The sequence below is a fragment of the Scyliorhinus canicula genome, chromosome 8 (assembly GCF_902713615.1).
Source record: "Scyliorhinus canicula chromosome 8, sScyCan1.1, whole genome shotgun sequence".
In the NCBI taxonomy this organism is placed as follows: Eukaryota; Metazoa; Chordata; class Chondrichthyes; order Carcharhiniformes; family Scyliorhinidae; genus Scyliorhinus; species Scyliorhinus canicula.
In genome coordinates, this window is record NC_052153.1 from 5,498,831 (window position 1) to 5,519,250 (window position 20,420).

At 47.0% G+C, this 20,420-nt stretch overlaps 1 protein-coding gene across 5 annotated transcripts in view; it reads right to left on the reverse strand.

Annotated features, from left to right (window-relative positions):
- The window catches only part of unc45b (unc-45 myosin chaperone B), a 76,711-nt gene that overhangs the window by 27,318 nt on the left and 28,973 nt on the right, over window positions 1-20,420 (reverse strand). For all 5 annotated transcript variants that reach the window (XM_038804075.1, XM_038804076.1, XM_038804077.1 and 2 more), the window contains exons 8-12: window positions 18,118-18,288; window positions 16,887-17,058; window positions 12,265-12,565; window positions 8,632-8,726; window positions 1,321-1,462 (exon numbers count right to left, since the gene is read on the reverse strand). In XM_038804075.1, coding sequence (XP_038660003.1) covers window positions 1,321-1,462; window positions 8,632-8,726; window positions 12,265-12,565; window positions 16,887-17,058; window positions 18,118-18,288 — 881 coding nt within the window. The remainder of the gene's footprint in view (window positions 1-1,320; window positions 1,463-8,631; window positions 8,727-12,264; window positions 12,566-16,886; window positions 17,059-18,117; window positions 18,289-20,420) is intronic.

The following is a 20,420-nucleotide window of genomic DNA, read 5'->3' on the forward strand; positions in this document are numbered from 1 at the left end:
CACATCTTGTGCATTAAAGCCTATCATTTGGATCTCATCTACGTTTCGTGTCCATTGATTGTGTATCATCAATCTTAATTCAGAATGAATGTGGAGGACCCAGTTGGAGATCATCTCCACACGGGAGAAGCAAAACTGGTTCTGCCCGCTGAATAAATATCACATCCAAATCAAACCCTGGGATTCATCAGAACGAGATTTTTTAAGAAGCAGAGATTCATAACCAGAAGTGAATACTTTAAAATCCATTCATTCCTGTGAAATTCGTCAAGCTTTATTCCTGCATTTGCTTGCTAAATTGGGATGCAAACAAACTTTGGCAACGTCTCTCTCTCCTTGCAATATTAAAGTTGATCCAATTAACCATTCAGTTTAAATAGATGACTAGCAATAAAACTTTATCTCACTTTTCTCAAACTTTCTTTTTCTCTTTGGTCACTGCATAGCTTTGGCTGCTGAAGGGTACTAATTATTCTTCAGAGCTTTCAAAATACACACTCCACAAAAACCTACATTTAAATAGCAGTTTTAATGTGGTAAAGCATCAAGACAGTTCGCAAAATTTGTGAGAGAAGATTTTAAAATTTACTTTTGGGAGTGGAGTTTGGGGACTCTCATGTGGCAATCATTCTGGAGGCAGTTCTGGGGAGAAATCCACAGAATCTAACTTGGGTTCAGAACGGAGATAGTGGGCGCGATTCTCCGCTCCCACGCCGTTGGGAGAATCGCGGGAGGGCCGCTCTGGCACCCCCCGCGATTTCCCCCCCCCCCCAAATGGCGTGTCGCATTTTGGGACACGCCGCTCAGAGAATCGCAGGCCGCCATTTTTCACGGCGGCCCACGATTCTCCGACTCGGATGGGCCTGCCGTTCCCGACCGGTACATGTGTATATGGTAGCCTCAACTGGACAAAAAGCACAATGTAATTTTCAATACACTACACAGGGTGGGGGAGGGCTATGTCACGGAGGTGGAATTAGGTGGACGCAGCTTGTCTCGAGGCCAAGTAAGACACCAAGGTTGTGAAAGATTTGGTTTAGCCTCAGGCAGTTGCCGGGAGACGACTGGAGCCAGTGGCTAAGGATTTCAGTTTGTGAAGAGGACCGAGGACAATGGCTTCAAAACAGCTCAACAAGATGATACTCTGAAAAATAATGCAATAGAATCAAAGAAAGAATCACCATAAAAATAATGTTTGGTGTTGTGGTGCTGCAGATTGAAAAAGTAATGCTATTTCTCTGAGAGATTCATCTTTCTTTAATGTGGAAGAGAGGTATCGCTGTTAAGTGCAGAAAAATGTTAAAAATGGAGAGCATCTACCTTTGACAACTCAAACATTGCCTGCATTGCTGGCTCATCCTGTACAAAATCATCTTTCACATCTGCGTCCAATGTCAGGTAAGCCATTCCTTCGATCGCCCACTTTCTCGTGCGAGTGTCAATGTTTTGGTTGCATATCCACCTAAGAAAGGAATTCAGTTAATTTAGCTGTAAAAATATTTCATTCTACTCCCAATAATTCATTTAATTTACAATTTGTTTGGTGAAAAACAGGGACATTGTCAGAGGTATTCAAGCTGAGGTCAGAAGTATTACAGGGACTTCTGTAAAAGGGACATTCAAATCAGGCATTAGAAAGTCAGGTGTTGATATTGGTGAAGTGATTCGCTCATGGTTTACAGATACATGTGAGTAACATTAGAACTTTACATCTTTTTAAATCAAGTTTCTATTCCCTTGTCTTCTGCCTGTATAGAAAGAAGGATTTTCATTTTAATGGCGCCTTTTATGGCGTCGGGATGTCCCAGGGCACTTTATAGCTTTCTTTTTATAATGTCACTTTGTGTTCGGATTTACTGTTGCATTGACGAACGATTATTACAGCTTCATTGTTGTCTGCTTGCTTCTAGCCCCGGGATATACCGAATGGCCACCAATTTTATATTTCCTTTTACGAGGAGTTAGGTTTGATTTGCTCCAAGCTTCAGATTGTGGGCAGAATTCAATGTGCACGGGTGTTCAAAGTCATGAGGGGGCTGGACAGAGTAAACGGGGAGAAACTGTTCCCGCTCGTAAAAGGATAGAGAACGAGAGGGAACAGATTGAAAGTGATTTGCAAAAGAAGCAAATGTGTTGTGAGAAAAAACTTTCTTCACCCAGCGAGTGGTTGGGGTCTGGAATGCGTTGCCTGGAAATGTGGTGGAGGCAGGTTCAATGGAGGCATTCAAGAGGGCATCAGATGATGATCATTTGAATAGAAACACCATGCAGACGTACCGGGAAAAGGCTAGGAAATGGCATTTAGTCATGATGCTTGTTTGGAGAGCTGGTGCAGACACAAAGCCAAATGATCTCCTTCAACATCATAACAATACAGTGATTCAGTGTAAAACTTGGTAATGAACCTGTGTCATGAGAATGTCACTTTAAGAAATGTTTGGCTGCTCATGTTACCGCAGTGATGTCAGAGTGGTGGAGCTGTGCTCTGGTTCTGCTTTTTAGTTTCACTTTGAGAAAAGCTTGGGTATGTCTGTGTTTTTTTGGTTTCGTTTCAGTGTTGGAGCTGAAGCCAGACAAAGCAGGTGTACTGTTGTCCTCTCTGCCATGAAAAGACTATCTCTTGATTATTTGGTGAATTTAGAATTATAAATGTTTTCAGTAGTGAATGTAAACTCTGATGTGCTTCTGTTTAAAGGTTTGTTCAGTCTTCTGGGTGTTAAAAGGACACCATACAGATTACTTAGTGTTTTAGTGTTGTATTCTGTGGGGGTTGTATTTGAATTGATGGTTGCTAAGATGTTCACTGTATGTTTTAAAAAGGTTAACTTAAGTTCATAGACTAAACATTGTTTTGCTTTAAAAAATACTTTTCCATTTCTGCTGTACCACACCTGTAGAGTGGGCTGTGTGCTCCCCATACCACAATCTATTAAAAGTTGTGGGTCAGGTGAACTCCATGATACACTTTGGGGTTCTCTAAACCCTGGCCCATAACACCTGTGTGCACCAAACTCCCTCAAACCACCATGTGATAACGACCAGATCATTAGGGATGTTCTTCTGGAGCGGTTGATTGGGAGATAAATACTGGCCAGGATACCGGGGAGAACTCGTCTTCAAAACAGTGCCTGGGACCTTTTACATCCACCTGACAGGGTAGATGGGGCCTTGGTTTAAACGTTCTAGAAGACATTGACGGTGGTGTTCCAGCCCCACGGGATTGGAAATTCACTCCCAAATTCCACAGAACTTTGGCTGGTCCATCGGATTTTCCATCGCGACTGCAACAATTCCTGTCCTGGGAGGAATCGGAATATCTCAGCCAGTATCTCTGACATGGCAGCACTCCCTCCGTTCTGCATTCGGAGGGTCAGCCGGAATTACGCATTCGAGTCTTGAACCCCCAACCGTCTGATTCAGAGGCAAGAATGCAATTCATTGGGCCACACCCATAGATAGATTCATGGATACATAAATATATACATGTATAATATTCTGAAGCATTTTTATTTATCTCAGCCTTTGTATATAGCCTAATTCCTGACAATGTTATTTTTAGCTATTGAATATAAATCGAAAAATTACTCATTTCGGTCCACAAACACGCAGAACACCACATCTCGCAAATTATGGGATGGAGTCTCCGGTTCCCCCCGCAGGGTGTTTCACAGCGGTGCACCATTTGCTGGGAGCAGAAGTCTCTCTTCACGCAACTCAATGGGATTGCACATTGAAGCCCCCCCCCCCCCCCCCCCCCCCCCCCCCCCCCCCCCCCCCCCCCGCCACACCACTGGGAAACCCGTGGGCGGGCGCTGCGCTGTCAGGGGATAAATGAATCCCAATGGCTGGAGAATTGCGGCTGCTGTGTGTAATCTTCAATTCTTCATCTAACAACACAAAGCTTCTCATTTTGGGAAATATTTTCTTTCTTAGTAGTTCAACTGGAAACATCTTGTTGTAAACACCAAGAACTTTAAGAAAGGGCCATGATATTGAGATGCCGGCATTGGACTGGGGTGGGCACAGTAAGAGGTTAAAGTCCAACATGTTTGTTTGGAATCACTAGCTTTCGGAGCGCAGCTCCTTCCTCAGGTGAATGAAGAGGTGGGTTCCACAAACACATATATGGACAAAGTCAATGATGCAAGATGATACTTTGAATCAATTTATAAAGGGGACTGGATAATTTAACAATGTTCTATACAAGTCCTTCAGGTCATTATCAATTTGATATCCAACAAGCCAATATCTCATGGAAAGCTGGAGTTAATAAAACACAATCTTGCAATGTTCCTCCAGAATAAAGATTAAATATGGAAATCTATTCACTGATCTACATTGGCTCAGGGTCCAGCAACATCTCAAATTTAAACTCACTCTTCCTGGAGTTCAAAACCCTCCATTGCCTCACCCCTCCCAACCTCTGTATCTCCTGTAGGACTGCCACACTCCAAGATCTCTAAGCTCCTCCAACTCTAGCCTCTTACAGAATTTTAATCGCCCCACCATTTGGGGCCATGCCTTCAGCTTGATGTGAAATTCCATAGAACCATAGAATTCCGACAGTGCAGACAGAGGCCATTCAGCACATTGAGTCTGCACGGACCCTCTGCAAGAGCACCCTCCCCAAGGCCCACTCCCCTGCCCTGTAACCCCATAAACCCACCTAAACTGCACATCAGGGGCAATTTAGCATGGCCAATGCACCTAACCTACACATCTTTGGACTGTGGGAGGAAACCGGAGCACCCGGAGGAAACCCACGCAGACACGGGGAGGACGTGCAGACTCCGCACAGACAGTGACCCAGAGCCGAAATCAAACCTGGGACCTCGCTGCCGTGAGGCAGAAGAGCTAACCACTGCACCACCGTGCTGTCCTCCTAGAACTCATCCTTTTGACCAAAGTTTAGCCAGTCACCCGTTCTGCTATTTCCTCATGTAGCTTCCTGTCAAACTTTGGGCACAATTTACCGGCCACGTCCTGCCAGAGTCAGGACTTGGCACAGCCGATAGATCCCACAAGAGGCCTCTTCTGGGATTCACGATGGTCATTACACCTCGTGAGATCAAACGAGATCCCACGATCTGGATCCCGCCCACAATGGGTGTGACCCAGACTTGTATAGTGAAGTGAGTTTAACACCATAAGACCATAAGACATAGGAGTAGAGTTAGGCCACTCTGCCCATCGAGTCTGCTCCACCATTCAATCATGGCTGATATTTTTTTCATCTCCATTCTCCTGCCTTCTCCCCTTAACCCCTGATCCCCTTATTAATCAAGAGCCTATCTATCTCTGTCTTAAAGACACTCAGTGATTTGGCCTCCACAGCCTTCTGCGGCAAAGAGTTCCACAGATTCACCACCCTCTGGCTGAAAAAATTCCTCCTCATCTCTGTTTTAAATGATCGTCCCTTTAGTCCGAGATTGTGTCCTCTGCTTCTAGTGGAAACATCCTCTCCACGTCCACTCTATCCAGGCCTCACAATATCCTGTAAGTTTCAATAAGGTCCCCCCCCACCCCCAATCCTTCTAAACTCCAATGAGTACAGATCCAGAGTCCTCAACCGTTCCTCATACGACAAGCTCTTCATTCGAGGGATCATTCGTATGAATCTCCTCTGGACTCTTTCCAAGGCCAGCACATCCTTCCTTAGATACAGGGCCCAAAACTGCTCACAATACTCCAAATGGGGTCTGACCAGAGCCTCATACAACCTCAGAAGTACGTCCCTGGTCTTGTATTCTAGCCCTATTGACATGAATGCTAACATTGCATTTGCCTTCCAACTGCCAACTGAACCTGCATGTTAACCTTAAGAGGATCGTGAATAAGGACTCCCAAGTCCCTTTGTGCTTCTGATTTCCTAAGCATTTCCCTATTTAAAAAATAGTCTATGCCTTAATTCCTCCTTCCAAAGTGCATAACCTCATACTTTTCCACATTGTATTCCATTTCAAAAATCAAGGGCGCCTACCGTTCCATTCCTCGACCACACTTTGGGAAATCAGACCATAAGACTGTGCTCCTTCTCCCGGCTTACAAGCAGAAACTCAAGCGGGAGAATCCAGCTAAGAAGGTTGTGCAGTGCTGGTCCGAGGAGACAGAAGAGCTCTTACGTGACTGCTTCGAGACAGTGGACTGGTCCATATTTAAGAACTCAGCGACTAACTTAAATGAGTATGCCACCACCGTCACAGACTTCATCAGCAAACGTGTGGACGACTGCGTGCCAAACGAAGCTGTACGTACGTTCCCCAACCGGAAACCATGGCTCAACCGCGAGATTGACTCCCTACTGAAGGACAGATCTGAGGCGTTCAAGGCAGACGACCCTGTCCTATACAAGAAATCCAGGTATGACCTCCGCAAAGCCATCCGAGATGCCAAGAGAGAATATCAAACTAAGCTAGAGTCACAGACAGACTCTCGGCGGTTGTGGCAAGGACTAAACAACATAACGGGCTACAAAGTGAAGCCGAGCAGTATCTCTGGCAGCAGCGCACCCCTCCCCGATTAACTTAATGCATTCTATGCTCGGTTTGAGCAGGTAACCAACAATCCGCTATCGAGTGCCCCAGCAACCCATAATTCACCCATACCCACCATCACAGCTTCCGAAGTCAGATCGGCCTTCCTGAAAGTGAACCCATGGAAGGCGATGGGCCCGGACGGGATCCCTGGTCGTGCACTCAGAGCCTGCGCATACCAGCTGGCAGAGGTATTCACAGACATCTTTAACCTATCCCTACTCCACTCCGAGGTCCCCACCTGCTTCAAGAAGACCACCATCATACCGGTATCAAAGAAGAACCAGGCAACGTGCCTCAATGACTACCGCCCAGTGGCCCTGACGTCAGTTGTAATGAAGTGCTTCGAGAGGCTGATCATGAAGCGCATCACCTCCATACTCCCGGAACGCCTTGACCCACTTCAATTCGCATACCGTCGCAACCGGTCCACATCAGACGCCATTTCCCTGGCCCTACACTCATCCCTAGAGCATCTCGAAAACAAGGACTCCTACATCAGACTCCTATTTATTGACTACAGCTCCGCCTTCAACACCATAATCCCAGCCAAGCTCATATCAAAGCTCCAAAACCTAGGACTTGCCTCTCCACTCTGCAACTGGATCCTTGACTTTCTGACCAACAGACCACAGTCAGTAAGAATGAACACCAACACCTCCTCCACAATAGTCCTCAATACCGGTGCCCCACAAGGCTGCGTACTTAGCCCCCTACTCTACTCCCTGTACACACACGACTGCATGGCAAAACTTGGTTCCAACTCCATCTACAAGTTTGTTGACGATACGACCATAGTGGGCCGGATCTCGAATAACGACGAGTCCGAATACAGGAGGGAGATAGAGAACCTAGTGGAGTGGTGCAGCGACAACAATCTCTCCCTCAATACCAGCAAAACTAAAGAGCTGGTCATCGACTTCAGGAAGCAAAGTACTGTACACACCCCTGTCAGCATCAATGGAGCCGAGGTAGAGATGGTGAGCAGTTTCAAATTCCTAGGGGTGCACATCACCAAAAATCTATCCTGGTCCACTCACGTCGACGCTATCACCAAGAAAGCACAACAGTGCCTATACTTCCTCAGGAACCTAAGGAAATTCGGCATGTCCACATTAACCCTTACCAACTTTTACAGATGCACTATAGAGAGCATCCTATCGGGCTGCATCACAGCCTGGTATGGCAACTGCTCGGCCCAGGACCGCAAGGAACTTCAGAGAGTCGTGAATACCGCCCAGTCCATCACACGAACCTGCCTCCCATCCATTGATTCCATCTACACCTCCCACTGCCGGGGGAAAGCAGGCAGCATAACCAAGGATCCCTCCCACCCGGCTTACTCACTTTTCCAACTTCTTCCATCGGGCAGGAGATTCAGAAGTCTGAGAACACGGACGAACAGACTCAAAAACAGCTTCTTCCCCACTGTCACCAGACTCCTAAATTACCCTCTTATGGACTGACCTCATTAACACTACACCCATGTCTGCTTCATCCGATGCCAATGCTTATGTAGTACATTGTATATATTGTGTTGCCCTATTATGTATTCTCATGTATTTTCTTGAATTCTGTTTAATTCCCTTTTCTTCCCATGTACTGAATGATCTGTTGAGCTGCTCGCAGAAAAATACTTTTCACTGTACCTCGGTACACGTGACAATAAACAAATCCAATCCAATCCAATCCATTTGCCACTTCATTGCCAACTCTCCGAGCCTGTCCAAGTCCTTCTGCAGCCCCCTTGCTTCCTCAATACTGCCTGTCCCTCTACAGATCTTTGTATCATCTGCAAAGCTAGCAACAGTGCCTTCAGTACCGTCTTCCAGATCATTAATGTATATTGTGAAAAGTTGTGGTCCCAGCACAGACACCTGAGGCACACCACTAGTCACCGGCTGCCATCCTGAAAAAGACCCCTTTATCCCCACTCTCTGCCTTCTACCAGTCAGAGAAGACTGCACACTTCACTCTGCCGACATCAGATCTGACCAGTGTCCGGGATCGATTGGCCTAGTTGGGTTTTGTTTTGCTACATTAAAAGGTATTACACAATTCTAAGTTGTTATTATAATATGGTACTCGAGCTACTTACTTTCTGCACTGTTTCGCAAGTTTTTCAGTTGATCCTTCGGAGAACTGTCTCAGGCCGTAGTCCGTCCCACCTGCTGATCCAAGCTTGCATAGACCCTACCAGGAATTCACATCAGGACTGTTAATATATTTACACATCAACTCTTCAAATAGGAAAGCAGCAGACAGGTAGCATTAAAAACTGCAATCAGCCCTTTCGTTAATAGATCAAGAAATGGCATAATCTTCGCTCTGAGAAAATCATCTCCCTTTCATTTTATTCCCATTAAAAAATGACAGAAATCGTTCTCAAATTAACTTGGCAGGAAAACAGCAAATAAAGATATTCCTTCATTTGTGAAAATATGGAACTAAAAGCCGCCAATAGTATGTGCAAATAATCTAAATGTTATTCATTTTATTTTAATGTGTTTCATAGATTTTTTTTTGCAGAGAGGCAACAACAATATTGTAAATAATGTTAAATTCAGCACATACCAACTGAGATTACAGAGGTTAAAAGGGGAAGGACTGAATTTGATTTGATTTGATTTATTGTCACATGTACCAAAGTACAGTGAATAGTATTTTTCTGCGGCCGAGGAACGTACACAGTACGTACATAGTAGACACAAGAATAATCAACAGAGAACATTGACAAATGGTACATCGACAAAACAGTGATTGGTTACAGTGCGGAACAAGGGGCCAAACAAAGCAAATACATGAGCAAGAGCAGCATAGGGCATTGTGAATAGTGTTCTTACAGGGAACAGATCAGTCCGAGGGGGAGTCGTTGAGGAGTCTTGTAGCTGTGGGGAAGAAGCTGTTCCTATGTCTGGATGTGCAAATCTTCAGACTTCTGTACCTTCTGCCCGAAGGAAGGGTCTGGAAGAAGGCAATGCCTGGGTGGGAGGGGTCTCTGATAATGCTGTCTGCCTTCCTGAGGCAGCGGGAGGTGTAGCCAGATTTCCTTCCCTCAAGGCCATTAGTGAACCAGATGGGTTTTTATGACAATTGACACGCTTTTATGGCCATTAAACTTTTAATTCCAGATATTTTATTGAGTTTAAATTCCACCACCTGCTGTGGTGGGATTCGAACCTGGGTCCTCAGATCATTATCCTGGATCTCTGGATTACTAGTCCAGCGACAATATTTCATTTTTAAATAGTGTAATAACATTGTAAAATAAAATCTGTTACAGGTGTTGCTCTGTTTATCTGGTTATAAATATGGCGGTCAATATGGTCGGCTTCCTTAATCTTAATTATGTTTACACTTGGAGTCGCCAGGTATCTCTCGATACCGCCACAAGGTTCAACCCGAATACTGATCAAAGAGCCAATACACCAGTTAGATAGTTCAAAGTCAATACTATTTATTTACATACACAGTAAGATCTACTCATGCACAACAGTACTACAAACGAAACTATCTCTAATGCTAATGCCTATACTTAATTTCGGGTGCCCTCTTAGTCAGAGGAAAAATGGCCGTTGTTCGGATCTGAGGCTGTTGGATTCGAAGAGAAACAGGAGAACAGCTAAGGTTGTCCGCCTGGTGGCGAGCGTTGACCTTGAACTTACTTGCTTCTGGTGCAGCTGGTGGACGGGTCTCCCCGTCTGAGAGCCAAGTCCAAGAGAGCGAATCTTTCATGGGGGTTCCTTCTTATACTTGGAGGGGCTTTGCCCGCTTTTAGGCGGGCCTTAAACTTGGGCCCAATTAATTGGGCCGCTTCTCGATCATTGTTATTGATCTTGTCCAATAAAGGGGTGGCTGCCCTGATGGCTGGGCGTGTCTCAGGTGGCCGTTGGCCTTGCTTTGTTTGTGTCTTTCTGGTGCCGGGATGTCTGCAACAGTGTCAACTACCTGAGTGTTAGTCCTTTGTTTCTCGGAGATGGGGCCATCAATATGCTAATCGACCCAAAGTTTCGATTCCGTCTGGGAGCTGTTTCCCAAATATACATTCAGGCTCTGTGCCTGCTTGCTGTCTAGCATTGTCCACATTTCCCGACATTCTTTGTGAGCGTCCATTTTGTGTTGTGGAAGTGACCATCCCAGATGGCTACACAGGCTTATGACATGGGACAAACTTGCTCCGCCATTGCCATGTCAGCTAGACAAAAAAACTCTAATTGCATTTATATTTTTCACCTCAAGGGTGTTGTTGCATCAGGATAACATCAACGTTGTCCTATTTAACAACGTGATGAAGAAAGAGGGAATATTGGAAGTATTTTGATAATAATGGAGTTTCAATTATTTTACAAAACAATTCTTCCACACAGAGCACGAAGGAGTAAAACCGACAGCTTGGCAAGACAGGTGCAAATTACACCAAATCTACAACCACTTTGAGTGCATTTTGTGCCCAAATATCTACTCACCATTGAATGCAAACCCTGCCACATACCAGTGCAATCAGGCATAATTTTAGAATGTATTTGTTTAATTGCTTTAGAAAATAATCCTGGATATATTCAAGGGGTAACTTGGTGCAGTTTGATTAGTGCAGTTGAAAGTGGGTTTATCTCAAAAATAAGCAGCTTAAGTCAGTGTCAATTCACCACTTTGATTCTAAATTACTGGGGGGGGGGGGGGGGGGGGAGAGGGGTTGGAACCCTAGAGAACGTTAAAAAAAACACTACAGAACCATTTGCTAGTTGTGATGTTGAGATGCCAGCATTGGACTGGGGTGGGCACAGTAAGAAGTCTTACAACTCCAGGTTAAAGTCCAACAGGTTTGCTTTGAATCACGAGCTTTCGGAGCGCAGCTCCTTCCTCAGGTGAGTGAAGAGATGGGTTCCACAACCTCATAGATTTGCTCATTCGATTGGGATACAGGAGTCAGTTTCCCCCTAAATTGAAATTACAGTCAGGAGCATTGACAGTATTCCTAAATATGTCCAAAAGAGCCAGCCTAATTTTTGCTATTCTATGAAGTCCTGCTAATGAGCACAATTAGCAGAAACTGTTTTTAATTCCCACCAGAGGCGTGACCTGTTTTGTGAATTTGCTTGGCCCATCGTCCAAAGTTCTTCAAACCAAAAGTTTGCAAAATCTCAATGTGCACCTAATACCTTCCCCCAAGGAGGGCATTGTTAACCATGGACTACAATTGGATTGGCCTGTGATTAATCTTGGCAAAATGCTGCAGTATTTTGCTGTTGCCTTCTGCAATAAGAGTGACCAGGAAACTTTCCAGTTCGTATCACCTGCTATCAGGTGCAATGGGAGGATTTACAGGCTGTCAATCAACCTGTTCTGTCTGCACCTTCTATGGCCAAGAAGTCCTGAAGTGGGACTTGAACCCAGGTCTTCTGGCCCAGAGGTAAGGATACTACCATACTGCGCCACAAGACCTCCCACTGAAAGTTCTGCAATTTGCAGGCACCAGTTTCAAATTAAATCAAAGGTTTATTTATTTGGAATTGACTTCTGTCACGGATTAGGTCGAGGTAATCGATCATTTTCCCAAGTAAAATGTAAAAGTACGAAACAAGTGATACAAAGAGCAAAATAACACATTGATCATTGGATGAGAATCTTCTCAATATTTTTCATCAATTTCGACCATATTGTGCAGAAAACCATTGCCATGGAGCGACAGGAAATTAACAAAAAGACAGCAAAACTCTTCAATGAAACTTACTACCAATGCTCTGATTTTGATCTTCTCATTAGTTGACTTCTTATATATGTCCTTCAGTAAGGTGATTCCATTGGAAATGATGAAAGTTGCTCTGCTGGCTTTGCTTGCTGCGTGTATAATGGCCTCTATTGCCACCATCTGGTCAATCTCCCTCTCTGAGCCACACAATGCGACCATCATCTCCATGACACCCTGCAAGGCCATGACGCTGTTTCCGACATCAAAGGGTCCCTGAAGGAGTGCAGATATACACTGGATGGCGTGCAGGTTCTTTTCCATGTTCTTAGGGTCAAACTTGTTCCTGTGGTGACGGTAGACAGACATATGGATAAACGATGTGTGTTTCCTCTATGAACCTTCCATATAAATGTGAAACCATCCCAAACTCTTCTGTCCATGCCCTAACCTGCATCAATTCCCTTTCACCCATCCCTGACCTGGAAAAACCAGGGGCGGGATTCTCTGTCGACAGACGCCGGAATCGGGAAACGCAATTGGGCGGAGAATCGTTTTTGATGCCGAAATCGCCGGTTTCACGCCACATCGCGATTCTCCGGTGCCGCAACAGCGGCGTCAATGCGTTCCACTCGGCATGTTCCCTAAACGTTGCTGGCATACCATTAATGGGCCCGACCTAATATTCTTCGGGGCCTCCGCGATTCTCTGACGGGTGGAATTGCCGACGGCGAGGTTCACTAGTGCTTTTAACAATCGAGAAACAGGCGCCATGGCTGATGAGGGAGGGAGAGGAGGTAGAATGCGGAGAGGTGCGGCCGTGGGCTACCGGCCCTGACACTGGCTGGGCTGGCTGGGGGTGGGGGCTTTATTCCCCACAGCCCCACATCCACCATAAGGACCCTTTCCAATGTAGGCACAATAAAGTCTGGTTCAAACAGATCAGGCCCACTTACATTTCCGTAAATCATATTGTCCGGAATTCATCAAAGCAGAATTTCATCCTTTTATTAAAATTTAGTTTCTCAATCTGTCCAGTGCAATGTTTATTGCAAAATCTTCAGACATATGTTCCACTTATTGACTTTGTTATTAGTAAACAGGTTGTCTCTCAGTTTTTTTTTTGTTTTTTTTTTATTTTTTTATAAATTTAGAGTACCCAATTATTTTTTCCAATTAAGGGGCAATTTAGTGTGGCCAATCCGCCTACCCTGCACATCTTTGTGTTGTGGGGGGCGAAACCCACGCAAACACGGAGAGAATGTGCAAACTCCACACGGACAGTGACCCAGGGCCGGGATTCGAACCCAGGTCCTCAGCGCCGTAGGCAACAATGCTAACCACTGTGCCACCGTGCTGCCCCAGGTTGTCTCTCAGTTGATTCTCTGCCAAGCACAGTGGTTACCACTAATGCTTCACAGCGTCAGGGACCCGGGTTTGATTCCCGGCTTGGGTCACTGTCTGTGTGGAGTCTGCACGTTCTCCCCGTGTCGGGGAGGGTTTCCTCCGGGTGCTCCGGTTTCCTCCCACAAGTCCCAAAAGACGTGCCTGTCAGGTGAATTGGACTTTCTGAATTCTCCCTCAGTGCACCCAAACAGGTGCCAGAATGTGGCGACTAGGGGCTTTTCACAGTAACCTCATTGCAGTGTTAATGTAAGCCTACTTGTGACAATAATAAAGATTATATATCATATTAATTTCCAGGAAATATGTTGATTAGAAAATAGAAGCAAGAGGAGGCCATTCAGCCCTTCGAACCTGCTCTGTCATTCATTAAGATTAATGCTGATCAAGTTCAATACCCTCATTCCGCCTTCCTCCATATCCCTTTATTCCCAAGAGCTGTATCGAAATCCTTCTTGAAATTACACAACATTTTAGCCTCAACTACTTTCTGTGGTGGTGAATTCCACAGTTTCACCATTCTCTGGATGAAGAAATTTCTCCTCACCTCAGTCCTAAAAGGTTTACCTTTATCCTCAAACTATGACCCCTCGTTCTGGACTCCTCCACCATCGGGAACATTCTTTCTGAATCTACCCTGTCTAAGCCCGTTAGAATTTTGTAAGTTTCTGTGAGATCCCCTCTCACTCTTCTAAACTCCAATGAATATAATCCTGACCGATTTAGTCTCTCCTCATATGACAGTCCCGCCATGCCAGGAATCAGCCTGGTAAACCTTCGCTGCTCTCCCTCCATAGCAAGAACATCCTTCCTCAGATACGGACACCAAAACTGCCCACAATACTCCAGGTGTGGCCTCACCAATGCCCTAGACAATTGCAGTAAAACATCTCTATTCCTACACTCTCATCTCTCGCTATGAAGGCTAACACGGTACAGTAGCATGGTCCGGTACACAGCATGGTAGCATGGTGGATAGCACAATTGCTTCACAGCTCCAGGGTCCCAGGTTCGATTCCCGGCTTGGGCCACTGTCTGTGCGGAGTCTGCACGTTCTCCCCGTGTCTGCGTGGGTTTCCTCCGGGTGCTCCGGTTTCCTCCCACAGTCCAAAGATGTGCAGGTTAGGTGGATTGACCATGCTAAATTGCCCTTAGTGTCCAAAATTGCCCTTAGTGTTGGGTGGGGTTACTGGGTTATAGGGATAGGGTGGAGGTGTGGGCTTGGGTAGGGTGCTCTTTCAAAGAGCCGGTGCAGACTCGATGGGCCGAATGGCCTCCTTCTGCACTGTAAATTCTATGATCTATACTATTTTCCTCCTTTACTGCCTGCTGTACCTGCTTACTTTCAGCGACTGATGAACGAGGACACCAAGGTCTCGCTGAGTTTCCACCTCTCTCAATTTACACCCATTCAAATAATAATCAGCCTTCCTATTTTTGCTACTGAAGGGGATAACTTCATATTTACCCATATTATACTGCATCTGCCAAGCCTGTGTCCACTCACTCAGCCTGTCAAATCCCATTGAAGCATTTCTGCATCCTCCTCACAGCTCACCCTCCCACCCAACTTTGTATCATCTGCAAATTTGAAGATAATACATTTAGTTCCCTCATCCAAATCATTAATATATAATGTATACAGTTGGGGTCCTAGCACAGATCCCCGGGGTACCCCACTAGTCACTGCCTGCCAATCAGAAAAAGATCCATTTATTCTAACCTTTTGCTTCCTATCTGCTAACCAGCTTTCTATCCATCGCAAGATACTACCTGTAATCCCACACGCTTTAACTTTACAGAGAAATCTGCTATGTGAGAACTTGTCGAAATCCTTCTGAAAGTCTAAATAAACCACATCCACCGGTTCTCCCTGGTCAACTCTACTAGTTACGCTGAGGGATAACTATTGGCCAGGACATTAGAGAACTCTATTGCTGTTCTTCGAAACAGTGCCATTTAAGTCCATCTGAGAACAAACAACAACAACACACTCTCAGCACTGCACCGGGAGCGTCAGTCTGGAATCATGTGCTCAAATCTCTGGTGGGGGTCTTGAACTGAGAAACCTTCTGACCCAGAGGTGAAGGTGCAACCCCCAAGACACAACCTACATTCCCCAACGTAGAATGAAATCAAACACATGATTCCTGGCGTCTACTGCCCTTCCTGTTTGACTGGTCATTATCTACCCAGATTTGTGATTTGAGATGTTGTAACTGCCCTCGACACTGCTGACCTGGGCAGTGCAAAAGCTAGCCAGGCTCCAGATCATTAATGGAAGAATAAGATCCAATAAGGTCTCCCCCAGCCAGGTAACCTGTTGGTGCCCACTGCCTTGTGAATGGTTCCCTGGATAATCTACCAGTGGGCTCTTTTTTTACTCTATCACAATATGTGAGCATCTCTGCTTGTTTATTACTAATACGAATTGTCCTAGACATGTTGGTGGCGAGCAGCCTTCTTCAATAGAACTGAGTGGCTTTCTCGGCCAGTTCAGAGGACAGTGAAGAATTGACTATCTTGCTGGTGTCACCTCTAGGCCAGGCTGGGTGAGGATGGCAGATTTCCTCAACTAACAGATTATCATGAAACAGATGGGTTTCAAAAAAAAAAAACCAGCCTGGTTCTTTTTGGGTCTCCCAAATTTTCACTCATGGGTCGGGCGCACAGCGAGGCTGTCCAGGCATCGGTATTTCAGTGCGGCAGGAGCGGCTGGATTAGAGGTCAGGGGCGGGCGACCTGGGAAGAACTGAGAAGGATGGTGAGTTCAGAGGCCGAGCTGGGCAGAAGGCCTGCCTCAGGGATCTGGCACGGTGTCCAATGTTTATGAAATAAAGAGTAAAACATGAAACCTTCCTCCAACCCTCATGCCCCCACACGCTCCCCATACTAACTTATGCCCTCTCACCCTTCCCCATAACACCTTTACCCAGTCATGCCAACCAATGCCCTTCCTCCCACCCCCTCCCCCATGGTCCTTTATCGCCTGTTTGCAAACAGTGCCAATTATGGCAACCTACGCCCTCCCCCCACCACCCTTTGCCCTTACATCTTCTATCCACCAGGGGTAGCGCTCAGGACCCATGCGGCAATTAGATAAAACAAAGTTCGATAAATAAAGTTCCAAATGTCTATCATGGACTTCAGCATATTGAGGGGGACAAATAACACTCATTCATAAAAATCCATTCAATACACTGCCAAGCCTGTGAGGCCGAAGCCCAAACTGAATGACTGACCTGATTCACTATACTACTTACGTGACATATTCCTCGCAGATTTTTCGAAAGGTCGTTCTTTCATCATCGCACCGAAGATCATTGTAAAGATTGTTGAGTAAGATGGAAGCAGTGAGGCAGGTGTTCTCGGTCAGTGGCAAGCAGCTGGGCAGCTCAGGGATCTGGCCTCCCACTTTCAAGATTTTCTTCAAGCCTGAGGGGGAAATGTCCTTCGTGAATTGGACACGGAGGGAAATGAGCAGATTGGGACGGCACAAAGCTCTCTGCTCCACACCGTGCGGCTAAACCACTTGGAAATAATAGCTTGAGTTATCTGGAAGAAAGTTATTTGGCAACACAACACTGACCCACCAGATCTGAAATAGGAACAGAAAATTCTGAAAGTACTCAGCAGCGCATGGGGAGAGAGATATTGTAGATCTACTTGCTCTGGTGCAGTGGAATGCAGAACAAGGGGGCCCAATCTTATAATTTAAAGGTGATATTATCAGGAACATCAATTGGTATCAGAAATCTGGAACTGTCTTCTCCCCAAAATGTTGAGGCTGGGAATAAAATTCCTTCCCTTCCCTCTCTTCTGGTTTAGCACAGGGCTAAATCGCTGCTTTGAAAGCAGACCAAGGCAGGCCAGCAGCGCAGGTTCAATTCCCGTACCAGCCTCCCCGAACAGATGCCGGAATGTGGCGACTAGGGGCTTTTCACAGTAACTTCATTGAAGCCTACTTGTGACAATAAGCGATTTAGGGGTTGGTTTAGCACACTGGGCTAAATCGCTGGCTTGTAAAGCAGACCAAAGAAGGCCAGCAGCACGGTTCAATTCCCTCACCAGCCTCCCCGAACAGGCGTCGGTCGGAATGTGGCGACTAGGGGCTTTTCACAGTAACTTCATTTGAATCCTACTTGTGACAATAAGCGATTTTCATTCCATTTAATTTCATAAAATGAAAGGAAAGTTGCTTTGCTAGACTCAATGTCTTAATTTGGACTGGTGCAGCTCCCCTGGGAGCTTTGTACAAAAAGCATAGAGCGGGATTTTCTGGCCCATCCCGCCAGCGAACCTTCCAATCTCGCCAAAGCCAAACCCCCACTCCATGGCAGGTGTGCCAGCGACGGAATGGGCAAGCAACGCAAGATGGCAAAGACATCAGCGTGACTGGAGGGGTTGGGGGGGCGTTGGCACGGAGTGGAAAATCCCCAAAACACGGAAGCCCAAGTCAGTGAAGAAGAACAAAGTTATGAAGGGTGTACGCACCAATATCAATTGTATCCAAACTCTTGGTGTTGTCTTTAATGCCCAGGTCCTTTCGAGGTACATTTCTGATCAGCAGGTTAAGGGCTTGATCCCGCCCATGCCCCGAGACATCTTTGTGGATCAGCATTTCTAGCAGATGTGTGATGATCATTTTCACATCCTTCGAGGTGGCTGGGGAGGAAAAATTGATTTAAAACAACTTAGGTGTCATCCATCAAAAATATTGCGTTGTCACATGTACATCCAGAAATTCAAAGAATTTTTCCAAAGTAGTTGAGTTGTTCTTATCTGGAACACACTGCTTGAAAAGCTGGTAGAAACAGACTCAAAAAGAAATTGGATAAGTACTTGAAACAGGTTAGGTGGACCGCCATGATCAACGTGCAGAGTGACAGGATCGGGCGGGGGAGTGGGCCTAGGTGGAGTGTTTTTTAGGAGGGTCGGTGCAGACTCGATCGGCCAAATAGCCTCCTCCTGCACTCAGCGCCGGCTCTAGGGTTGCTGGCGCCCCGGGCAAGCTGAACTTCGGCGCCCTTGGGGAGGGGGGGCGGGGCCGAGGGGGGAGGCGGGGCCGAGGGGGGGGGGGCGAGGGGGGGCGGGGCCGAGGGGGGGGCGAGGCCGAGGGGGGGCGGGGGGGCAGACCCGAGGGGGGGCGGACCCGAGGGGGGGCGGACACGCGGGGGGGCGGACGCGGGGGGCGGACCCGAAGGGGGGGCGGAACCGAGGGCGGAGCGGGGGGGCGGACCCAAGAGGGGGGCGGACTCGCGGGGGGGCGGACGCGGGGGGCGGACCCGAAGGGGGGGCGGACCCGAGGGCGGGGGGGGCGGACCCGAGGGCGGGGCGGGGGGGGCGGACCGGAGGGGGGGGCGGACCCGAGGGGGGGCGGGGGGGACTGAGCGGGGGGGCGGACCGAGCTGGGGGGCTGCCCTGGGGGCGGGCGGCCACCGCGCATGCGCTGGTTGGCACCGGCCCAACTGCGCATGCGCGGGTCCCGAGTCTCTGGCGCCTCCGAGCACATGGCGCCCCGGGCGACTGCCCGAGTTGCCGGTGCCTTGAGCCGGCCCTGCCTGCACTGTAGAGATGAATCGCTGATCTCACTGCCTGAAAGGGTGGTGGAGGCAGAGACGCTCATAACAGTTGAGTAGTATTTAGATGTGCACTGGCGATCCCAGGGCAGACAAGGCTATGGGCTAAGTGCTGGAAAATGGGATTAGAATAGTTAGGTGGTTGTTTTTGACCGGCACAGATGTGATGGGCTGAAGGGCCTTTTCTGTGCTGTAGGATTCTATAACTACGAATTGTACAAATCTATTTACAAGATTAGAGTAAAAGAGAAGGAAACTGAGAGGAATCGCTTTTTCAAAGAGCCAGCATATAGACACAATGGACCGAATGGTCTCCTTCATTGTTTCCGTGTTTTCCTGTTCTATGATTCTATGGTTTCCTGTTCAGTGAACCCAAATCTTAAACAAAACGGTTTTAATATTTTCTAGTCACTTAAATATTCAACTTAAACACAAAAATTTAGGCCATGATCTACAGGCCATGCTGGGCCCGAAAAGCTGTGTGCCGCGGTACAATGTGGCCAGTAAATGACAGGAGACCCGCGATGTGGAGCCCGCCCATTGTGGGTGGGATCATTTAGTTGGCAAATCTGCATATTAGAGCGAGACAGCTAGTCTGACTCTAATATACGTTCCCGCGGTCTAACCAAGGCATGTGATCTAACTCCCTCCCCTTGGAGACCTCAGGCGAGTGCCAGAGTGCCAGGGTGGCATTTTTGTTTGTGTGGCGGTGATGGGCCAGGGTGTGCCATGGGGAGTGCGGGGAGGCACGGGGACCTCTTATAGTGAGTTGGGGCTTAGTGGGGGCAGGGGGGTGTTCAGAGGCTTGAGAGATCAGGATGCCATTTTCCAACGCTGCGATGAGGAGTTCCAGTGAGCGGAGGTCCTCAATGCAGAAACGGGGCTAAGTTTGGCCTCATCCGGAAGTTCCCTGTTGAGGGCGCCAATCTACTGGGATAGGCATTAGATAGTGGGGTGTTTCTCAATGGAAATACCCGGCTAATCGCGTGCTACAGGACTCTGTCCCATTGGGGTAGTTTCCGCCCATCGAGTCATTAATAAAGATGATCATTAGAGTGATCATAAATTGTGTTTTGCTGGGTCACTCTCAGTGTGCTTATTCACTCACCCACACCCACTGTGTGATAAGTTTCCTTTTGACGAGTTCACCATAAAAGTCACAAGGTAAACAGTGCAGACCAACAACTCGCCTTCCCGTGCTAAAGGTCAATGAGGTTC